Raw genomic sequence first — 24,576 nt, 5'->3', positions numbered from 1 at the left:
ACCACAAACATGGATACAACCTGCGGAAGCACAGGCGATATGGCATGATCACGTTCACTCGAGGAAAGGTTGCAAAATCATGGGACTACAGCATACACCGACTCCGGGATGTACGAAAGTACGAGTCGGCAATTGCCGTGGTTGACTACCTAGGCAATATTTGTGACTGCATAGCCCTCCTTCATACAGGAACGAAGAAGCGGATGTCGGAGCCATCTTCATGGCAGTCCGACTAGCGGCAGTGTCTAATAAAAGCGTAAACATGAATACAGACTCTCAAAGAGGAATAGACTGTTGGGTTAAGGTAGAATACCTAAATGTTTCGGTAAGATACTTCCATCCACAGTGAAGGAAGTTAACGTCACTTGAACACCGACACAAGGGTCTGAAAAGAACGAGGCAGTGACCAAAAGGCACGCGAACTCACATACTCTACCCCATGCGACCACGCACACGACTACCGCACTCCGCTCCCCAAAAAACGTTGAGCGCCTCGAATACGATCCTTGCCCATGCCGCAAGGGGATCTCAATGCCGAAGAATCGAAAACAGTGTGGAAGATAAACCAGCGCAAGTATCTACAAATTTATGCGGGTGAAGATGTTCTATCGGGGGAGCATCAGATATTAACTTAAAGCTGTGCTAAACTCGGGGGAAAATCCACCGTTTTCTACGCGACCTAGCCATGTCCAAGGGGAGAACAACTCAACATTACATATTCTATTTCTATCGAGACATGGGAGGCAGCTTTGACCAGCTCGTTACCTCAATCAAGATCAGCGTGAGTTGATTGAGAGGGCAAGGGAAGGAGCTACTCCATATGGGGCCCTGGACTTCAGGTTCCATTCTTGAGCCCACCACCATCTTTTACCCCCTTTCCTAAACCCCAACTATTTCTTCCTCAACACAGATCTTCTCTCTCTCTCTTATCAAAAAAGAAAAAAGTTCAGTCCGGCTGAGACATTGGAGAATAAAAACTTTGAAACAGTGACACCGTCGCCTTCTCGTTAAAACTGACCAACACCCCAAGGCCGGCATCAACCTTTCAGGCTCACATCTTAAGCTAGAGGAGCGCAGAGGGCCTTTGTCTCTTCCAGGTCCACGGCGTATAAAACCCTTGCTCTGACCTTCAGTGCCCGTGAAGCATGGAACGTAAATGCAGCAACTCCGTCCCAAAGCGCTCCCTGGGCGTCGAAGAAACGCTCTCACATCTTCCATCTGAAAACCCAAACGTAGATGTCATCTGTAAAGTTTTTTGCGTTCAGGCTTAAATTTTCATTGATAAGGAGGTTGATGCGCTAGTACTATTTGAGTACCATGCAATGGTTGGGATTCCACCAGCCCACACCCCCTCAAGCGGATTTTGCCTCCCGTAATTTCTTCTCTCACGTTCAACTGGAAGGAGTGTGCAACGACCAGAAAGTACGCCGCAAAGCCACGACGGGACTTCCGCGGTGCCGCGGCGCACCGTGGTAGTTCGTGGTAGTCCGCCGCGGTATAGTTGTTCGAGCTGCTTAGAGCTCTGCGTCAATCACAGGCGGATCCACAAACTGACCACTTGGAATTCAAGGGCGGATGGATACCTTGGGGCATGGCCAGGAAGATGGAAGGGGCGGGCATGACACCCGCCTATGCTTGATGGTGTGGTCGACAAAGCTTGGAGGTAGTAGAGAGAGAGTAGAGACGGGGATTAATGCAGTTGTTTAGCCTTTTTTTTATAGAAAGTGAAAGCATAGCTGCAGTTCTTATTACTTTAGACCAAAGAGCCAATGCTGGTTTATGAAAAAATACAAACCCTTGGCAGAAAGTCAGGCTTAAAAGAACATGCTCCTCCAAATATTTATTTTGATATTACATTTTGGTATCAACGTTTGCATCATCATATTTTCCCAAAATGAAAGGCGTTACCTATTAGGTCTAATGACACTAAGGCGAGCGCATACCGCCTAAGCACCGCTGCGCCCACGTAGCATGAACTGACCACGCAATATGACTGACCTGCGACGTGGGCGTAGCAGCCGGTCTCGCAATGTATAAAAGCTGCAGTCTGTGTCTTTTAGATAAGACAAGGTCACGGAAACTTTAAAAGCAAAGCTTTTTACCTCCACCCCCCAAGGGTTCTTTCGCGACCGTTGGTGTCACCAGAAAACTCCAGCGAACAAATAAAATAATTTACTGGCACCGCCGGGAATCGAGCCTGGAACTAATAGACCAACAAAGAGAGAGCCCGTTGTCTTACCGATTTAGCTACGAGCCCACGCGAGGACGGGGAAGACAGGTGGTGTACTCACCAAGCACATCTACGGGTTTACCCCATGCGTTCTCGCTAAATGCCACGTGAAAGCGTCACGCGACCACTCACGCCCGTCTAGCGGCCCTGTGTGCACCTTGCTCATGTGCTGAGAGTTACAAAAACTAAAGGAAGCTCACACCAATGCATGACATCTCACTTCTAGTAGGCCAATGTGCTAAAGCCGGTGGCCTCCAGTGTTCACGTAAAAAATCACAGTTCCTTGTCGTCTGCCCTCACGCCAAATCAAGGAATACATTCAAATGCTCCTTGATGGCCAGGCCATCACTCCAAGCCCCAGCATCAAGATCCTCAGCCTACATCTCGAGGCTAACACTAAGAGTGACGTCTCCTTGCAGCGCCTCAAAAACAGCATTAATCAAATCATACACATGATCAGGCGAGTTGCCACCAAGAACCGGGGCCTAAAAGGATCCGGTACCTTTCGATTAATTGAAGCTTTTGTCCTCTCGAGAGTCACTTACGTCAACCCCCTGTCTTCTTCTCGACAAGGAAGACATAGAGATGCTTTATATAATGATTAGAAAGGCGGTCGAGCAAGCCATTGGTCTTCTCATGAGTGCGTCCACAGAGAGTCTGCTTAGCACGGGGCTCTACAACACGGTGGAAGAGCTGATAGAAGGCCATCTTTCTAACCAGAAGGTCCGACTCAGAACTGCAGAGGGTAACCGCATGCTTCACCAGATTGGCTGGGCAGCCCAGATTGTCACTCCGCTTGACGTACTCCCAGACTCTTGGCGACTAAAACTAAAGATGCTCCCTTTGCTTAAAAATACGAACCCCTCACATGACCAGGGTCACCGAAAAGCACGCGCTCAAGCGCTAAACACCACCCTCGGTGGGAATCATGCAGTTATCTACACAGACACCTCCAAACATCGAGGGCAGCAATACGCCATCATCGTGGCTACCTCCAGAACCAACCTCCTTGCGTGTACCTCGCTTAGGACCCAAGAAATGACGGCAGCAGAAGAGGCAGCCATCACCTTGGCTCTCACTCAACCAGGCGGTGACTACCCAGGAGGGTAGTCACCGATTCCCAGAAAGCCTACTGGAATTACCAGTTGGGTTGGGTGTCCTGACCTGCACTGCACGTGCTAAAAAACCACTCCCCAAACTGTTCCATTCAGCTCATCTGGACACCCCCTCACGCTTCAATGGAGGGCAACGAATACGACCACCCAACAAGCCTGCGCTTTTACCTCCCGTGCTATGGAGCTGCACGAGGACAGTCGCCCGCTTGTCACGTTCAGGGAGATAACCCAGCATTCTGAGACAGACCGTACCTTCGTCTTACCCTGACCTTTCCAGAGAACAACAAACTACCCTACGGCTCATACAATCTGGGCTCCTTCCCACAGCCTACGCGTCTTCACTTAATGCATCCGAATCGCTACGACGCTGAATGTGTATTTTGCTCAGAAGTAGGAACACTACGCCCCGTAATTGGAGTGTGCGACTTTAACCCTGAGCGCCCTCCTTTCTTTCCGTCAACTACCCAACAAGAGCAATGGGAGATGCTGCTGTCCAGGCCCTCTCTACCTACCCAGCTTCAGCGGGTGGACAGAACACAGGCCGCGCGGACTCCATATGGGCCCCACAGAAGAAGGAATCACTCCCCAGGGCGGCACTCTGGGCAGTTCAGAAATCTGAACAGAAGTATTCTTCCTCCTCCTGCTCCTTCTCTGCCGCAAATCTCGTCGCCTCCGTCCGCGGCGCAGAGACGGAGAAGTCAGATCGTCTAACACCGGGTTGGAGCTTACTTTGATTTTATAAAAAAAAGTTTCACACTCTTGTGCTACACCAATACAACTCAACCAAACACCGTTAATGCATCATGCATTGATTTAACCTTACCAAGAATATCTCTGAAGTAATAAATGGTGTGGTTAAGTGCATTTCACTTCTCTCTGGTTTTACTATTTGTACAGCGATGTGAGTGAATTTAAGTAACGTCGCATGGGTAATCGTAATGGGTGCCGTTTACAGCTTTGCTTTCGAACGACATTCACGAGGTGGATTGGCGCGATTTTTTTTATTCACATTTATTTGACTTGATCAAGCGCTTACGAACTATTTATTTTGGACAAACATTTATAGCTGCTTTTTCAATGAACTCTCGCCGTTCACTATTTTTTGTGACGTCACAAATCTCAGAGCCAAAAAGTGTACGGGGTGTCGCCAACCGTTTTCACACTTTTTTTCCATTTTCTGCCTTATCAAACAATTGTGCGGCGATGGTGTTTCCAGATTCTCGGCACCATAATCCACCGATACAGGCCAACTTGTTCCACCTTTTAGCGTCCCTTCAACACAGAATAAGCACAAAAGAAACATTGCAACGAGAAGAGCACATCGACTTTTCAGGCGTAACATTTTAGGGCTCGTGGTAGCACGCACGGCTGGGCGTCTGGAAAAGTACAGGCTCTAAGCAAGCTACGAGCACGTGACGCAACTTTACCTCGGCCACTCGCACGGTGAGCGCGTTCTCGCGGTCGGAACAAGCGCCAGCTCGCGGCGGGCTGCCTAAAAATAACGCGGCGGATCAGGCAAGGTGGATTGTGAGGCCCGGAGAAACACGGCGGCCGCCTTAAGCCGTTGCAGCGTTGGGCGCACTCTCCCCGCCATCGGGATGAGCCAATATCCGCGGCCGCGACGACAATCCTCGCGGGTCCCATCGCTGCCGCGCGGCTGATTTACGGTCGAGGTAATTGCCGGAACCCTGAGGGGCAAGCTTCCCCGCCAAGCGCTGCTTCACCCTCGGGAGACGACACGCCCGGAGCAGTGATTGGACGATGCCGCTTGACCTAGAAGCTCCAATCCCCCGTAAAAAAAGCGTAAGCTACGATATACGGACCTTTAAATGCCCCGCCTTCGACGGAGAAGGGTGGATTAGACGCGGGAACACGACCGGACATTGTAAAAAGTACCTGATTGCGCCACAAGTCGTTGCACGTATACGGCTTTTCCTGCGGCCGATGACCAGATAGAGGGTTTGGCAGAGGGCCGCGCTGGTCGTATCCTGATCGTGGATTAAAAAAACGGTCTTGTGCCGAGATTTGAGGTAGCATGAAATATCTTCGGGCAACGTCTGTGATTCAGTGTTGATCCGAGGGATGCCTGTTTTGTAACGTGCTTACCTCCTCTCGGGAGTCACGCTTGCATGTTGCCTCGACAAACTGCTGGTGGCGTCTGCTGCCACATCACATTCAAGTAGTGCGTTCGAACAACCGAGTAACAGATTATCATTTTTCAGCTACAACGGGCGTTTAAATAAAACTGTAAGCAGATTGGAAGTGCATTTTTCACAGCCTTCTTAAAAAAAAAACACGCGGTTGAGAGACTGACAGACAATTAATTACGGACAGGGTAATCAGCCTGATTAATAAATTGGTAATTATTTTAATAGCTACCTTGATCACAGGTTTGAATGAAAAGAATGAAAGCCCGTTTAGATGGCCGACAAGTCCCGTTACTTGCACTTGGAAATCGTGACTCTGCTTTTAGTTGACAACCCCGAAATTTCCGGCTTTGGGGACAAAAGAAACCAGAAGTGACATTTCTGCACGCGTTAGGCCGCCCATGTGATAAAGAGGCGGCCTGTGACTATGACCGGCGTCCGTTAATATTTTCGCCGCGAGTTTCCAGGCAGTTTGCCTAACGTCGTTTGCCTTCCTCCTGCGCTCATACGCCCTTTTACATCGTGACTGCTAGGAGTGGTAGGTCCGCCGGGGAGTAAGAATTTAACGTTCCCGCACGGACGGATTCAATTTTTCATGCGTTCGTGTTTGGAGTACGTTCTGAGAGGAAACAACAGAACTGCAACACACGACGAATGGCTCATGTTCCTTCACGAGAACCAAGTCCGTAAACATTAGCGGGGTTTCGAGTTCCATGCGAACCTAAGTGTACCGGAGCTTCATGTCCAAACTTTTATTATTCTCTGTTGTCAATGTAAGTAAATGTTCCGTGTGGGCCTCCGTTCTCGAAGGAGGTGACAAATCGTTCTAGGCCGCTTGTGATCTTCGTTGGCACGATTTAACTACATTTTTACGGTCTTGCATGACCAAAGCAAATCCAAAGAAGGTCCCTCTACTCGGCACAAAACACCTGGCTACGCCCTGCAGGCGCAGAAAACGATTTATAAAAGTGGTTAGTGAATCATCGTTTATTGGGCTAATTAAATTTATTGGCATTTTGTTTTCCAGGAGACACAACTAAACGCAACAAGCGCACACAAAAAATGCGGTATCTAATCACCGCAACTCTACATACACACGCACACGCGCACGCTCAACCACGCGCACACACACACGTACACACGCACACAAGCACGAACGCACGCACGCAAGCAAATTGTACCGGAAAGCATTTTAGCGCGATAGCGTTATTGGCCTCATTCCTCGGTTTGTCCGTGCCTGCTAGCCGTCCGCTATCAACCGTGCTCATCAAGCGTCAACGGAAGTACCTCACCGCTGCAAACCGGAAACTACAACACAGGCAGCCAGATACGAGGGCTCACCCGAACCGGCAGTGCAGCAAATAGATTGTGGAAAGGAGGACAATGATACTACGGCCGAGACGAAAGAAAACATACGCGATTGCCTGCGCAGTAAAGTCATACGCACCCTAGACAGCAGCGTGCTCGGCACGTATACAGTCGCTAGCTGTGCCCGCAACTTATGCTACCAAAGCCCCTCTCCAACCTATACTGATACCGGCGCTAACATTGTGTTACCTAAAGAAAGAGAGTTGCAAAAGATTAGCGCCAGACACACTAGATCCCTGGAAAACCTAGATTAACACCAGAAACCAAATAAAATGTGTCGCAATAGAAAAAAAAAAATGGCTCCAATGCACGCTGTGATGGGGGTTGGAAAGCAAAGCTGCGAACAACACCCACAACAATTGCGCATGCGACGTCATTTGAATTTACAAAGATTCTAAAGATTCTGCCTGCCGTTACCTAGAATTCGCAGGAGCGGCGTCCCGAACGCAGAAGCGTCGGCCACGGCCGGGCTAGAGGGGCGGGCGCGACCGCTGTAGCCCGTACGTGCGTCGGCAGAAAGAAAACGCCGAGGAGCGTCATTCGAAGGTTGAGACAGCGGTACCTAGCCATCCCGATGTGCTAGCTCGGGGCTACATCAGCGCGTGACACGAGCGCGGACACCGAAACAATTAGGCATGCGAGCTTAGTGATTCCCATTTATACCGATTTAAACTAGTTAGTTTAGTAAGTTTGAGAATTGCGAGAAAGCTGAGGGAACTTTTATAATCGCTATTTACCAGTACCAGTTGCCCCTTTCGCCTTTTGTAATACCTGTTAAAACACAGCCGAATTGGTATTCATCAATTTAGAAAACGGAGTCCCATTCGTGGCAAGCAGTGCGCAAAAGGTAGTGTTTTTCTAGCGGACAGTACGTAGTCTCTACATTTTGTTTTCGTTCCCTGGAAACCAATCTTTAATGTATCTTTGCCGCACGACCACTTAATTCCGTCGTGTCCGGGTTACCCAGGAGGTGCTGTCGAACAATTTATTCAAGCCGTGCGAAGGCAGCGCGCAATGGACACGAAGCTGCACCTAAACAGGCCCAAAACAACCGTTGCTAAAGCAGACGACAAAGCCGGGTCGCGCTGATGTCCCCGCCGGCGCGAGCGCGCGGGGAACGCTCGGTAGATTCGCCGCAATATCTACAGCTGTGCTCCGTGAGTGAAAACCGCCCTTCCCTCCGCAGCCGCGTTGGGAGTTTCTTGTCCCGCACGCCACGAAAGAATCGTTGGCTGGTAGAGGTAGAAAGCTTCGCTTTAAAATAAAACTGTGCATATGTCTTCTAATTGCGAGACTTTTGAAATGATTTTTCGAATTTTTCGGGGCCGACAGCGCCGCAAGCTATTTCTGGTAAACGATGAATGGCGCCATGCGGACCATTCAGAAAACCTAAAAATACGCCAGCATGTGACCTCAGAACACAGTCACGTAAGAATCATTGGCATGACCATACAGAGAAGCAGCAGAGCCCTCCCAGGGTCAGCCTTCAGCCTCTTCTCCTCACCCTCCGTGGCTATTCCCTCCTATGAAAATTGTCACCACGGTACCTGGATTTAAGCGGAAGGCGGATATACCAGCCCCGGGTCTAAAGTTCTTTGCCTTGGAGCATATTAACAACCAATACAAAGGCCACACTCATGTGTACACTGACGGCTCAGTGACGGCTACATCGTCGCCGATAGGGATCTCGATTCCTTCGTCGCTCACTACCATCTGCGCCCTATTGAGCCACAAGTCCTCGACGACAGCTACTGAGCTGGCTGGGCTGCGCTCTGCTTTTCAGTATATTCTAAAGCAGCCGGCCAATCAATGGGCTGTATTTACAGACTCCAGGTCAGCACTCGAAAGCTTGAAGTCGCTTCCAAAAGAACAGCTGGCTTGGGAAATCAATCTCTTGCACTTACAAGCCATACAAAGGGGACACAGCGTAGATCTGCAGTGGCTTCCTGCCCACTGCGGAGTTGCCGGCAACGACGCAGCTGACAAAGCCGCCTCATCTGCCCACAGTCTCTGCACTGAAGCTGTGCCGATCCCATTCACGAGAAAGGATGCGGCAATACTCGCCTCATCAACCGCATGGAATGCGCAGATGTCTATCTGGATTGATGAAAGGTAGCAATACGCACCTCTTTATGAGATTGATCCCAAGTGCACGTTCAGAATGCCACCTGCACTTTGCAAGCGCGAGGAAGCTATTCTGCATAGGCTGCGCTTGAATGTGGCCTACACGGGACATTACCTGTACAAAATCCAGCAGGCATCTTCACCTCTTTGTTCTAGATGTGATTCACGAGAAGACATCCATCATGTTATATGCGTGTGTCCAAAGTACACCGTGCACAGACAGAAACTCATATTATCTTTGTGCAGGCAGTTTGGTGCGGGACTTGAGCTGAGGGCTGTTTTGGGTCCATGCTCGGGTCCCAGTCAGGCTGCGCGTGCAATCAAAGCTCTTTTTAGAGTTTCTTCGGAGCACAGAACTGGACAGAGTTTTGTGATTGAAAATTTTGGCCGCATCAAATGACATCTTTTCGTTTTCACATTTTTTTTCCTCTTTTTTTCCTTTTTGTTTTTCTTCTCTCATCTAGCGTAGCAAGCCAGCCCGACGGCTCGGCTAACATCGCTGGTTTTCATTAAAGTTATTCTCTCTCTCTCTCCCCAATCACGCAGTCGCACAATCACAGGGGATATATTAACATTAGGCTTACATTGTAAAACGCCGGTACGCGGGACAACAGGAATAAAAGATGAATTCAAAACGCTCCCTCCACGCCGTAGTAAGGCTATCGCGCCATACATCTTAAGACCTAAACGTAGATGTCACCCGCAACTTTTTTCAAACCTATGGGTTGTTTGCGAGCGCGTATGTATATTGCTCTTTAAATCGGTGTTCGTGATTTTAGTTTGATGCGAAAATTTGACCATGCATATCTGTCGTCGCCAGGTTCATCGATGGCGGGCCAAGACGGCTAGGGAAACGCATGGATTCCCGAACTAGGGTTCCACCCTTACTTTCAAGCTCACTATCACTTTCGAGCTCATTAAAATGTGTTCTCTTTCTCCCTCTAGAGATGGCGGGCAGCAGAAAAAAAAATATCACAAGTTGGTTGGGAAACATATTTTTCAGTACTGGGATGGGACAGAAGAATCAGCGCCACGCTAGTATTTGGTGGGCCTCTTTGCAATTAAATAAATCACCAAATATTTATTCAGCTACACCTCACTACTGAAACGGTCCCAATCAGTAAGCACCGACGACGCAATGTCTCACGAACTGCTTTGACCATTTGAACTGACTTGCGGACTATAATAAATTCTGGCTAAGCAAACCCATGACGAAATCGAGGTCACAGCGACTGTGACAATGCAGTGTACGATCTCCTTGATCCTAAGAAACCTCCTCTTCCCTTCACTAGTCGTCCATCTCGCGCTGTGTCGTTCATCACGCATTGCTGACCTACGGGAAGTACGCTTGAGCATTGCGGACGATACGCTACTCCCCTCGTGTATCTTGAGCTAGCGGCGATCCGAAGTTATGTGCCGGACTTGGGGGGGATCCTCATCGGTTTTTCCGCTTTCCCCGTAACCCTTAGCAGGAGGCAACCACATTTCAATGCTTGAATCAAAGATAGTTAGCTGAAAATCTCGGGGTAAACAAGAGAACAATTCGAATTGTTCTGTAAACTTATCGTAACGGTTGTTTTTTGTGCAAACTCGAATCCGCAAAAAAATTTCCTCGCAGTGTGAAATTTATTCGAAAACGCAGGAATCTGGCTTCGGTTTATCGAGCAAACGCAGCGCAATTTTCTTAGAAATAGGTTCACTAGAGCAACTGTCGCAGCTCTTGTCTGCCCTCACAATTCGGTGCATTGCGGGAAACGGCGAGAAATAGGGAACCACGATTAAAGGCGCATCTGACGTAACCAGCCTAATGAAACTTGGAATCGTTGGGTTCGTCGGGACGGGCACACGTAATGGGATTTGTGTTAGCTTGTTTTCAATAAAGCCGAAAAAACGGCCGAGCTAAATTTTCCCCCGAAAAACCTACATCATAAGAGCGACACCATACCCCCTCCTCTTAAAAATAACACCGCTTATTGACTAAGATCCGCTTGGCGTGTTAAAAACCGCAAGAGATTTCGCCTCTAACTCAGGGTACACTGCAGCGTCCGGAAATTAGCATGTGCTGATTACTGTCTCTTGGCCCGAAGATGAGCGGAGAAGAGCGGCTTAATTCTGGAAAAGAAAATTAAAAGCTGCAAGAAAAAGTGAAATGAAAATTACCGTATTTACTCGCGTAATGATCGAAGTTTTTTTTTTCCCCAAAAATATGATGCAAAGTTAGGGGTGCGATCATTAGGCGAGGTAAACTTTTCGGGAAAACGTTTTAGCGCAGAAGGCGCAAGTTGCAGGTGAGAATGTTTGCGATGAGACTCATGAACATAATAAACATAACAAATAAAAACATAATAAAAACTCCACTGACCACCGAATGAGACCGAGTGATGCAAAATGCATTGTTTTCATTACGGAACGCGCCGGAACGAGTATGCTGTGAGATGAACAGGTCGACCAACAAGTGGCTGCTGCTGTCACAGTGTGGGACATCAAGACACGGCTGCCGACACAGCAAGCCGAGCGCGTTTTTCTATATGCTTTGTGAGTACATTATGTGCATTTAGGGAGAGTTTCTTCCGCACCAATAATGAACTCACGCTTGCCGATATCGCTAATATCATCAAGTCCGCGGCAATAACGTAGCCATGTCCGCTTTGAAAGAGGAGGGAACTAACATAAGCACGACCATCGTCCTCTAGACTTGGCACACATACGACATATGGCTGCGGCAAGTTCAGGGTGCGATCATTGCGCGGGAAATATAAAAAAAAGTCATACTTTGACGACGAACTTCCGGGGTGCGATCATTACGCGAGTGCGATCATTATGCGAGTAAATACGGTAATATACAGCTGCAGAGCTCCAGAGGAAATTGTTCGGTTGGTTGAATTTGGAAACAAGGGGGCTTGTGAAAAGGCAATCAAGGGCGTCACTGATTCATCCAGAAAACATGCGAGATGGTCAGCGAACCCACAATCTTTGAAGCGTAGCATTCAGAGTTAAAGCTTCCTGTATGCGAACTATCACGGCGATGAAGTGCGGGCAGGTTGGCATGGTTTTAAGTTAGCGTTCAGCAAAACGAAGCTGACACACCGGAAAGCGCCGGTCTTGTCAACTTTCTCTGTGACCACCTTTGCTTCGCGCAGTGAAAAAACTCAAAGCCCCTTTCATCTAAGGGAAAGATGGTGGAAACTAGAAGCGTTCTCACATGTAAGCTGAGTCAGTCAAACTAAAAAAATCCTAACTGCTTCAACCGTGTCGGAATGACGCAATCGCTAGACATCGGCTTCATAGCGCAAGGGACCCGAGTTCCATTCCGACGACGGGAAACGTTTTTCTAGGTGCTTGATGTTTCTTCTCTTATCATCATCATCATCATCATCATAATCGATTTGTGAACCCCATTGTGTAAAGTTGGCTTTCCTACAGCGAGTTGACTTTCCTACAGGGCCAGCAGAGAGGCATACAAAGCTTCGCTTTAAAATATGATGTCTCAGAGAAAAAGCTCTATTACTCCATGGTACAAACCCAGAAAACGGATCGTAGCGTCAATCTGACTTTCAAGCTCAGCCAAGGTGATGCCAGTGCCTCGGGCGGTTGCGCAGTGAAAGCGTCTAATCACTCGTTTGTTCCAACGGGACTTTGTGGAGAGAAGCATTGCGATTAAGGGTAAGGGTTAAGGGTAAAATTACACAATAAAGTGCTGAGTGCCTCCCAGTTCACTGCGCATTCGTACAAACAGCGCCGATCAGCGTCTCTTTTTTCTTGCCGTGCTGTTGGGTGTGTGTGTTCACTGCTGTTACATTGGCAAAAGCGTCCCAGTAACGAGCTCCCTCGCCTCCGTCATGTAGTGGTAGCGTGGTGGAAGAGCGGCGAGAAGTTCTCCCTTGGTGTTGACGACAAAGAGCCGAGAGCAAAACTTATTTGTTTTACTGCATGGCGAGAGATGAACAGTGACGATACAGGAACAGCACCCTTGCGGGAGAGCTTGCAGCATGACTCGGACAGGGAAGCGCTCCTTACGGAAGCCCGATGCGGTCTGGGATCCATCACTGAAAGTGCTGAATTTATACATAGAAGCGTCAAAGACTCCACCAACTTCCCAGTGCTTTGCACACGGCCCGAACAAAGCACAGACACACACGAACACTCTTTTCCGGTCTCGTGATAGCTGGCGCACGTTGGTTCTGAGAGAGGAGGAAAGGAGAGATCTCCGCAGGCGGCGTCCACTCGCAGATTCAACTCTCAACACGACCTTGGTTGAACAGTTTGTTTTGTAATTACCAAGGGAGGGATTTACCGCCAGCGAGGGCCCGCGCGGCGGATGAACTCCGGCTTGTCGCAGCATGTTTGAGGAAGCCGGACTTTGCCTCCAAGCACACGAAAACTTCTCCGCGCTACACCAAACTTGCAACACGCGCGCGCAGGGTAGCGGCGCTCTGAATCGTAACACTGTGCACTCTCTGCGCGAAAACCGAGCTATCACCTGACAAACTTCGCATAACCGCGTTCACCCACGGCAAAATTTATGGCCCCAGTTCCATGCATGTATCGTTTCCATGGCGCAAAACGTTTTCATAGGGATGACCGCCGTGGCATAAAACACTTTCGTGTTGAAATATAAAATCCGAATACAAACAACCCTAAGTATAACGTACTGATGATCATGATGATTGCACGATGATGATGATGATGATGATGATGATGATGATGATGATTGCTATTGGTTTCCCCTTTGAAGCGGGGTGATGACATGTCATCTTACCAAAAAGGACTAATATACCTATGTTTTATACTCTTGGTTTAATACTAACCCTGCTTAGGGCAGGCACAAAAAGCTTATTAGGCACAAAGTACTTTTTTTCTGTTACAGGTGGTAACTGTCCTACGCAATATTCCCCTCTCTGCTTTTCGTCCACCAGCATTCTAATCTTCTTTTCGTCCCCTCGACAGCCTTGAAGTTAACTTCCTCTGTGATACCCTTAAATCCTGGGGCTTCTGGAAGCCTAATATTTCCATCATGACGATTTGGATGGATACCCTCACATTCTAACACTATGTGCCGCATAGTTTCTGTTTCTTTTCCGCAAACCACGCATACCCCATCATTTTGTGAATACTTCCCCACAAACCTCTTAGTTCGCAAGCAACCTGCTCTAGCCTCAAAAAGCAAAACACTGCCCTGGGAATTATCATAGAAATTTTCCTTTCTGATGTTCAATTTCTCAGCCCTGTACAGCTCTAACGACGTTTTAGCTTCCATTTTTTCTTTCCATTTATTCGTTCCAATCTGCCTTGCCTCTTTTTTGGTTACCTTGGCTGTTTTAGATTCTCCGCTGTTCTTTCCGTATTTCATCGTCAGCCTTCTAGTCTTCCTTAACCACTGCGTGTCCACGCTTTTCAAGTATAGGTACCTAAAAACCTTACTCCTTAGTACTAAAGGTTGCTTCTCCGCAAGAAGACCCTGTGTGCAGGGGTGCACCCTTTACAGGCCACTTGCTTCGTTGTACTGGCGTCACTTCCGTGACGGATATGACGAAATCTTCGGAAATCCGGGAATAAAACACTTTTGTGTTAAAAATTCGGATCCCGATTTATAATTGTGCGCTGTGCCCAAATATACGTTAACTGCATGTGCACTCTCTTTTATATTACAAGCCAGACTTGGAAGCATTTGTGGGAAACCTACGTCAGCCTTGGTACTGCATTACGAGCTTTGCGCTGTTGTACCGGTAACCGAAGTGTACCAAGTCGAGTGCAACAGTGGCTCGCGTTTCTGGCGGCATGCCTGTTTGGTGTTGGGATGACGTCAGACGGGACTAACCCTGCTCTTGAAGCCGGCCCCTGCTATGCTACCGCGCTTTCGCGCCTTTGCGCGGGTGCACCATCGCACAAGGGCCGATACAGAGTGACCATAGAAGGTGTTGGAAAGGGGATTCGCCAGAGAATGACGAATGAACAGGAGTGGGAGTGTCACGTGATCTAGGCTTAACAGTGCTAGAGTTGACAATGGGCTAGGAAGAGGCTGATCGCGAAACTACACCCCCCCCCCTTCCCTCCAGCTTCCAAATATATCATTGCTATCTCGGTAATTGCGTAAGCTGTCTGTAGCTTTTTCGACGCTACCAGCCTAAGCGTACTACAACCTGATTCTGGAGGTCGCGCCCGAGTGACCGATCACCGTGGCGAAAGCAGTAACTCTAGGTAACGCGGAGTTCCAGTCCTCAAATTGGCTAAAAAGACTTCGTGGTTGCACAATGGCATTCCACGATGCCAAAATCAAAATTTGCGTCAGTAAAGCCCCGCCACAATTCACTTTTTTGTGTGTGTGGACAAATCGCATACTGAGTAGATTGGCAAGATTTTCTGCTTTCGATGCCGTGTGGAGAAGCGATCTCATCGCGGTGTAGAACCACTTGATAAGCCCACGGTGCCTAATTTAAAGCAGCGAGTTTTCCTCGTTTATAAGAAAAATAGAAAGACGAGACTGGTCCGCCCCACTTGCCGTAACTCAACAAGTGGAAGAAATGTCCCCCGTTCCCGACAGCAAGGCGCTTGGTTGGCGCAGGTACGCGCACTGTACCCGCACATAGCGTTCGAGCTGGTGGGCCGCCGTGGATACACGTCGTGCATCAACAACTACGCGGGAAACTACGCGGCCGAGGAGTACCTGGGCGGCGGCGTGACGGCGTTCGTGGGCCCCGGCTGCTCCATGGCCGTCGACTCGGTGGGCCGGCTCGCCTCGCACTGGAACGTGCCCGTCTGCACGGCCGCAGGCGTCGGCGCCCAGTTCGAGGACCGCACCATCTACGGCACGCTGGTGCGACTCGCGCTCACCATCAACGCGCTCCGGGACGCCTTCCTGCAGGTACGCTTCCCTAGGGGGCTCTGCATGCGTCAACTCTTGTTGTCTACTGGAAGGGGAAGCCACAGGGGCCTCCAAGCTTTAGCCTTCGATTCGAGGCTTGTCTCGCATTTCCCCGACTTCCTCTCTCTCTTGGCCACAATTCACAAAGAGCGAGTCACTGATGATTACAGTGGATGAAGCATTCATCCACTGTACGGTATCTGTCAAGGCAGTCGAGTTTAAACACAGGAATGGAAATCAATACCTGCCTAAAATCATGCTCACTACTCTAATGGTAGCACTACATTACTTCTCTCAACGCTCGTAGGGTGGAGAGGGAGTGTGTTGTAGTGCGCGGGCAATACTTTTAGAAAACATTCTCTAAATGTTTTGTTTAATAACTTTCTTATGTGGAATAGTGACAACTATTATCGCCAATGTTCGCATTTTGTTATTAGTTATTAAACGACAGTGCCTCGGTCGGCAGCCAAACCTCTACAAGTGAAAAATAACGAATTCAGAACGTTGTGGTCGGGAAAAAGGCACAGTCAAGCTGGAATAAAGACCAAAGCTGGGCAAAGCCTATCTTTTTGCTAGAGCTGCAGCTCCTAACTTGCTCTAACTCAATTACTTTTTAAAACCGACAACGCTACTCTGGCAGATTACCTATGCCGCTAAAATTTTTCCCGCGCGTACAATTTAGCAATACGAAGTATAAGCGAACAATTAGCGGACTTGCCGGAAACCTTACATTCCTAGAACGATTGCTGCTTTCACTATGAGACGTCATTTCATGCTGGACAAATAATGACAATCAGGTGCCTGTCTGATGTCTCCAGCTATGCTCACTCTATTCGAACACGGGAATACCATCATCACCACTATTTCTCCATAACGCACGTGCGATAGTTTTGGGAAAACGATATGTAATAACTTCTTATTCCCATCTTCATTGCTTTCATTCATTCGGAAAGCCAGACGTTTCATGCCCAAAGTTAAAAACCACGTTGGAAAAACCCGGCATGGACCTGATTTCCCTAGTGCGTCAAAGCACAACCCGCGGCACGGTCGAGATGCTTGCCAACGTTTTGTCTCATTACCTTTGTGTCAAGTACATTACGCAAAAATTAACTGATCGAATCGAATTAAACTCATAATAGCTTCTGTGGTGAAAATGATACTTGGCGGTGCATTGCAGGTGCTGCGCCACTTCGGCTGGCGGCACCTGGTGGTGCTTTCGGATAGCTCGCAGTCCTTCTTCCGGCAGCTGCGGCGGGCGTTTGAGGGTCTGTTCTCCGACCCGGACACGGGCGTGCGCGCCGTATTTCGAGACTTCGACTCCAGTCGCGCATCCGTGAACTATACCTCGCTGCTGGTGGAGGGCCGCTCGTACGCGCGGGTCTTCCTGCTAGCCGGTGATGGCGAGGTCAGTGGATCATGCTTTTTTAGATCAGTGAGTGAGTGAGCGAGTGAGTGAGTGAGTGAGTGAGTGAGTGAGTGAGTGAGTGAGTGAGTGAGTGAGTGAGTGAGTGAGTGAGTGAGTGAGTGAGTGAGTGAGTTAGGGGAGTGATTAGCATGTCTGGAAGGGCGGTGTACCCGTGCCGGTACAGCATGTCCCCCGGCCATTGGTGAGCATCTTGCCATATGCTAATAAATTTATCAGCGTTGGTCAGCATTGTTGTGCACTGATACTTCGCATTGGCCCCATCTTGTAGCTCTTGCCCTCATTTTTTTCAACAGGTCATTCGCCAGCTGCTTCTCGACGCTCACGACTTGGGCATGAACGACGGCCATTTTGCTTTCCTCACGGCCGAGCCTTACAAGAACGAGCGCTATTTCGGAGAGTTCTCTTGGTACAAGGAAGGAGACCCCCGAAACACGGTCTGTATACGACCCGCTCGTTTCATGCGCGTCAGAGAAGAGACGAAAAACAATACACAGGCTGCGCGCTCGATACACGCGACGTTGGGAAACATTCCGGCTCTATACAGGTCTCATGGTGCTAGCCAGACATGTCCTTGCTAGTGAGTATAATCAAGTCTGAAAACTTCTCCGCACATAATTCTTGGTGTCTCCTATTCCTTCCAAACTTAAACTCAGTTCATCACATAGTTCTACCAGAGCACCGGAAGAGATGTGTACAACGCTTTCGAATTCTTCTAGTCGCACTGACAGCTTCGATATAAAAAAAAACTTTGCCATCCATCCCCAACGAAAGTTAAGAGGAGCGCAAAAGCTTCGTCCGATCCATGAAAACTGCGTCCAATCCATCGTCAAACCTTCAAAGACCCAAATCGCAAACGAAGAACGAACCCATGCGACGATTTTTCGCACACTAAGTGCACGCATCTACGAACGATCTATATGCATAAAGATACGGGCTTTATGAGATGCAGGTATGCTACTGTACTCTCTCTTCATGATAGATGCGTGTATTGTCTTACATAGAACCGTTACGGTTTCGCGATTTTGAAGTAACCGTTTTGAAGCCCGGTTTTTCGCACACGCTGTGTGTCTAGAGATCTTATCCGAGCTTTTCGGTCGACCAACCGGTCTATAAGGAAATTCATTAGCTTTTTGACAGGACGCCATCGGTCCCACCAAGAAAGCTTGCGCTTTAATTTTTTTTTTACGCAGGTGATTACGGCAATGGTACGAATGCACGTAGCGGAGCCACATTAGGCAGCGCAGTAACACATTGTTAGGCCTCGTTGGTTTGCGCGGACGCAGGAGGTGCGCGAGATGTACGAGGCCCTGATGATACTGTCCCTCAAGATTCCCACCAGCCCCGAGTACAAGCAGTTCGTGCGCCAGGTGGTGCGAAACTCGCGGAAGGAGTTCAACACCACCATCGAGGAGTCCATTGTAAGATGGAAGGCCATGAGCTTCTTTGAACGTGTCTGACACGAGCTGTGTGTCGCAGGTGAACGTGCTAATCGCTGGGTTCTACGACTGCGTCCACCTCTATGCTTGGGCCCTGAACGAGACGCTGGCTAGCGGCGGAGACCCCATGGATGGCCGGGCGCTGATCGACCTCATCATGAACAGCACTCGATACGGTAGCGCGATTACACTCGCTCGTAATATTCATAGCACCGTATAACGGTTTCGCAAAAGTATTTTGGAACGTTGGAGGTTTCGTTCCAAGATGTCGACTCAATAAAAAAAAACAGCACTTCAAACCATACTTATCGTCCACCGTGTGAATGTAGCTGCCCGGCTAACTCAAAGTGACTAGCCTCAGTGCAGTGTATACAGTATTTTTCAACTGATTTATACGCTCTAAACGTAAGTCCCTGGCGTTCCGTTCATTTAATATTTTCGCCCTGTGAATACGCAAATTTCTAACCCCATAAGTCTGATCATTTTTTGGAACTTACGTGTGGCCGGAGAATTCCCATCAATTGGAGCTTTGGAGTAGATGGAATCTATATGATTATATGCATTATTCTATCTCCCGGCGTCTGGGTGGATTCGACGCAACACCAGCGAGATCACAGGGAAAGGCAAACGTTTAACGTAATGTGCTGCGTGACCGACTAGGGTTGCACTATTTGCGTACTTTTGTGTGCAACGGGATATTAAGACTGGCTGACTATTCCCGGGGAGTGGAAAAGCGCGTGCATATGTCATTTGCCTGCAAACGTTGGCATGAGCTAGCTCGAGTCTGAACGAACACTCCCGGCCGACGCGAGGGATGTTTATTTGTTGTGTCCGCATAGAAGCAGGTTCTTTACAGCTGCTTTCCGGTGCAGGACTGACGGGCAAGATCCACTTCAATGCAAACGGGGATCGCATCGCTGAATACGCGCTGAAGGCTCTCGACCCTGCCACACTTGAAATGCGGGTGCGTTGCACAGATACTTCCGTCGAGACAAAAAAATTTTCTGGGTCTTTAAATGGGCCCGCAGCATGTCTCCGAGCATGCTATGCGAAGTGCGTTCACAAGCGTACGCAACGTTATTCTTTTGCGGGATGGGATCGCAGCCCGTGGCCGTCTACCATGGGGCGCGGCAGGTGTTGGTGCCGGTGGAGAATGCGACCATCTACTGGCCAGGCCATAGGACGGAACCACCGCAGGACGTGCCCGAATGCGGCTTCCTGGGGGACGCCCCGCACTGCCAGCGAAAAGGTACGCGCGGCTTTGCCTTTGTGTTTGTGCCTTTGTCTTCGTGTCTGCGTGCACGACTCATTTAGAGGATTTAGCACGAGTGCTTATTTCATCCCGCATAATGTCGTCAAAAAGTAGTGTGCTTGTCCTATCCAGTGATCTGAGCCTTGATAATACGAAATCGTCAAGACAAAAAGCAAACAATGCAAAGAGCGCCGCGGGCTGTCGCAGAGTCCCCCACGTTGCTGATCGTGGTGACGCTGGTGACAGTGCTGAGCTTCTTCGGCATGGCCATAGTCGCCCTCCTGTTCTACCGGAGGGTGCAGCTGGAGACGCAACTAGCAAACTTCTGGTGGAGCATCAAGTGGGAGGACATCGCGTTTCCGGAGAGAAGCCCGAAGTCTGCTAGTAGCCTCGCCACCAACGACGACGGCCTGTCCAAGGGCTCCCCTGTAAGTCAACGCCTCCGTTCTCGGGTCGTTCACGCGATTTGCTTATCTCTTCACACGCGATATGTTACAATCCATAGCAAATCCTCTGTGAGGTAACGGCTACGTATGGCCATCAAAACAGGAAAATTCTGTACATTCCTTACGATTAAACGATTCTAGTTTTATTTCTTGGTTCAAGCTACCTCAACCAGCCTCTGCGCATGCCTGAGGGTTTCCAGTGTACGGGTAAGTATAGTGCAGGATATGCATTCGCCGCATAATGTTTGCCAATGTAGTGCGCTGAAGAATGAAGGAGGCACTAATGTAATATTTCATCACGCAAGAATACAGCGAGTTAAGGAATGCGCAAGCACCCCAGAAAAAGCATTGACAATAAAAGGTTTCAGATGACATCTATGTTCGGGTCTTAAGATGCAGGACGCGATAGCGTTACTTCGACTCACAGGGGGCGTTTTAGAACGGAATTGCTGCATTTACGATCTATGCTTCACTAGCCCTGGAGTTCAGCGGAGAGAGAGACTAGCAGCAAGGGTGTCTAATCGCGGTGGCCCAGGAAAGACAGAGGTCCTCTGTGCTTCTGTGGTTGAAGATGTGCGCGTGAAAGGTTGCGGCTGAGGGTGTTGGTCAGTTTGAGCGAGAAGCTGGCAGTGGCAGTGTTGCTGTGCTTATTCTCTAATGTCTATGCCGAATGGAACGTCTGTGCTTGTTGCGACGATATAGAGAGGGCGCAAATCTTTGTTGAGGAAGAAATAGTTCGGGTTTCCGAAAAGGAGGTAATGAGATTCTATAGAGCTCAAAGGTGGAATTTGAAGTCTAGGGACCCAGCTGCAGCAGCTCCTTCCCTTGCCTTCCCGATCAGCTCGCGCTGATCTTGAGGTAACGAGCTGCTCAAAGCTGCCTCCCATGTTTCGATGGAAGTGGAACATGTAATGTTGGTGTTACTCTCCCCTGATCATACCCTTGTACATGGTTAGGTTTCGTGGAAGAGGGTGGATGTTCCCCAAATTCAGCAGAGCTCTAAGGTAATGTTTGATGTTCCCACCTAACATCTAATTTGCCCATATTGTGTTGGTTTATTCTCCACACAGTTTGCAATTCTTCGGCATTAAGACTCCCTTGTTGCACGGAGGAAGATCGTGTTCCTAGGCATGGGGTTATGAGACGTTCTAGAGTTTTTCGGCGAGGGAAGTGCGGTAGTCGTGGCTGCAAGGCGCACGGCGTGTAGGTTCGCGTGCTTCTTGCTCGGCGCCTCATTCTCTTCCAGATCCTTCTGTCCAAGTGTTCAGGTGAAGTTGTTAACTTTGTTCATTGTGAATTGGAGTATGTTACCGAAGCGTTTAGGTAGTCTCCCCGCAGCCTGTAATGGTGTTAAAGCTTCTTTGTTTTCGATGCTTCCGATAGTCGGATTGCCAAGTAGATAGCTCCAACTTACGCGACCTCATGCAGTCACCAAAAGACTTCCAGGGAAGTCAACTACGACAATTGCTGCCTCCTTCTTTCGTACATCCCGGAGTCTGTGTATACTGTGTTCTCGTGATATTGGAACTTTTCTCAGTGAACTTATCTTGCAATATCGCCTGTCCTTCTGTAGAATTGGATCCAATTTTTGATAGTGGTAGAGAGTTTTCATGCGAGGTTGCTGGATCGGTGACACGCCCGTGATGGCGTGCAGTCGATTCTTTAACGGAGGAAAGGGGGGGGGGGGGGGGGGGCGAGGGGGCTGGCTTCTATACGATGGCCCGTCGTGATTTTGTTTACCGAGACGCACCCTCAGTGTAAGGAAAGCGGTTTCTCTAATTTCTTCAAAAGCGCTTTAAAAACACAATTTGGGGACGTATTCATAATCATCATCATCATCTACAGCCAATTTAGGCCACAGCAGGACGAAGGCCTCTCCCATTGGCCCTCACCTGCTGGTGTGGTGCGCTGCCCAAGTCTAATCTTTGGCTCCGAATTTCCTTATTTTGTCCCTCCATACAGTTAAGGCTTTCCTCTTCTTCTAAACCCTTCCCTGGGTGACCATTTTGTTACCCTGGTGGTCCACCATTTGTTAGTGCGTCTCACGGTAAGTATTGTCTTTTTTTTTCAAGTAAGAAAGTAGACAGCAAAAAAATTGAGCTAATTTCTTTTATGAACCTTGCAAATCGCCTACTTTATCCGCCGCGGAAAGCGAACTGAAAGATAAGTTCAGTGGTCAAGTAGATACAAAATAAACAGGATAAATAAAGGTTCGAGATTCATCCACCGGGCGTTTCGTTGTCGATAGCGCGGCACCCTGTGATTGTGCTTCATACACGCTTCATTCGGCGACGCCGTTCGCAAGCCGCTAGCCTCATCGTATATAAACGATAAAGCACAAAACAAAAATAAAACACAAAACATTCGTCCCAAGTATTTATCAGGAAGCCAGGAGCACTTACGCCAAGGCCGGCGCAATCGTCACATTAGGCCGCAAATGCGCCATCAGAATGAAAGGAATGCTACAAAGGCGTTGTTCTGCGGTGCTTCAGTGACCATCGCAACACCGCTGCAGGAAGCGAGAAAATCAGCGTGCCTGCGAGTGAAAAAGAACGCGCATGCGCCCCGCGCCGGTCTCCACAACAGGCACCAGGCCTCCAGAGTGCGCATCGGTGGCTTCTGCCACGCGCTCGCGTGGTCCGGAATATTAAGTCCCCGCCTGTACATGTATATTCAGGCCCGATAATTCGGACACTGCACAGCACGCCGTTCGATTTTTCGGACTCCAGCTTCGGTGCTCTTGGAATTTTTGCCGCCGAATACTACCAGTGTGTTGCAGCCCATGGACCAAGGCGTCATCAAGAACTTGAAGCAGCACTACCGATCGCGCTTTGTGAATCGTGTGCTGTTGTGTGTGGACAGTGATAAAAGCTACGTTGTGAATGTGCTGTCGGCTATCAGCATCCTGTCTGATGCTTGTAGGGCAGTGACGCAGGACGCGATGCGCAACTGCTTTCGGTATGCGGGATTTGTGGCTGGCAGTGAGGACGAGGATAGTGACACAGTCCAGTACCTCACAGCTGACATGCCGCCTGCCGCAGCATCCGACATTTTCGATGACCTCCGTGCTAGCGGTGTCGATGTTGGAGGGGCTACGTTTGAAGATTTCACCAACATCGATAGTGCCGTTCTGCCGTGTGCCGAGTTGAATGATGACAAAATCGTATACGCTAGGTCCTCGAACCGGCGCAGCTGGACAGCGACTCCGATGATGACGTGCCACCAACGCCAGAGGCATCAAAGACTGATCTAGCGCGAGCCCCTACAGTGCTACTGTCTGCCTACAGACGAACAAACACTGGCGGAAATACAGCCGGTCTTAGTCGCACGTAGGCGTGCGTGTGTACAGACGCGCATACATACGTTTTTCCAGCCGTTGGGCCAATAAAAGCTTTTTTTTTTTTTAGGGAATCCTTTTTTCGGACTCCCAATTATTGGGTCTTATCGGTGGTTCCCGTTGAGCTCGAAAAAATGGTCGGCGACTGTATTCCAGTGGCCGCTGTTCCATATTCCAGCCCTCGCATCTCGTTGCCTCAGTCGTAGCTTCCGGGTGACAGCAATGACGCATTTCCGCGGACGCGTGATAAGCACGGCTGATAGCGGGTGGCTAGACGCCACAGGGTAATCGAAAAATACGCCTAATAACGCTATCGCGTTAAAAATGCTGGCACGAAGGATACAAAGGTCATAGAGGAACCAAAGCTGTATCGCAACAAGCTGATTTTCTGAAAGAGCGCTAATCATTCTTTTCTAAAAAAGTAGCGCACGGCAATGTTTCCTCATAAGAAACGTGATTTCTCGTCCGTGTGCTTTTTTTAGCCACAAGCGTACGCGCATAAGAGGGAAGAGGCAATGGCGTTAGCTTTTTATTGTTTGTATTCCTTTAACTCACGAAAGAGCACGTGAGGGCATATATATGTACCGTGGATTCCTTTAGCTTCCTTTACTGTCAAGAACTTTTTGAGGTGGGATAGAGGCATTATTGGTGCCTTTCCGTGTGCGCGGCAGGAGCATTTCTTACACGGAGCCGCCTCCGAGCAGCTCGAGAGCACTTCTCGCCCTTGGGGTGCCCTATAGTTTATGTAAACAGTATTCTCGGTTAAAAATACGTGCTCGGGTTATTTCGTATGGCTTCTGTTTGCTAACGCGGAACATCAACTTGTTTTTATA

General features: G+C 49.0%; 1 protein-coding gene across 1 annotated transcript in view; it reads left to right on the top strand.

Annotated features, from left to right (window-relative positions):
- LOC144156049 (atrial natriuretic peptide receptor 1-like) overlaps positions 1-24,576 on the top strand; it is a 116,331-nt gene that overhangs the window by 14,800 nt on the left and 76,955 nt on the right. Inside the window, exons 2-9 of the mRNA XM_077687829.1 lie at positions 15,547-15,846; positions 17,024-17,251; positions 17,566-17,706; positions 18,556-18,690; positions 18,749-18,884; positions 19,581-19,672; positions 19,813-19,957; positions 20,168-20,388. Of these exons, the coding sequence (XP_077543955.1) occupies positions 15,547-15,846; positions 17,024-17,251; positions 17,566-17,706; positions 18,556-18,690; positions 18,749-18,884; positions 19,581-19,672; positions 19,813-19,957; positions 20,168-20,388 (1,398 nt within the window). The remainder of the gene's footprint in view (positions 1-15,546; positions 15,847-17,023; positions 17,252-17,565; positions 17,707-18,555; positions 18,691-18,748; positions 18,885-19,580; positions 19,673-19,812; positions 19,958-20,167; positions 20,389-24,576) is intronic.

This window comes from Haemaphysalis longicornis, unplaced genomic scaffold, assembly GCF_048455015.1.
Source record: "Haemaphysalis longicornis isolate Haplotype H1 unplaced genomic scaffold, Haemaphysalis longicornis Haplotype H1 scaffold_1, whole genome shotgun sequence".
NCBI lineage: Eukaryota > Metazoa > Arthropoda > Arachnida > Ixodida > Ixodidae > Haemaphysalis > Haemaphysalis longicornis.
This window is presented reverse-complemented; position numbering and strand designations above follow the sequence as displayed.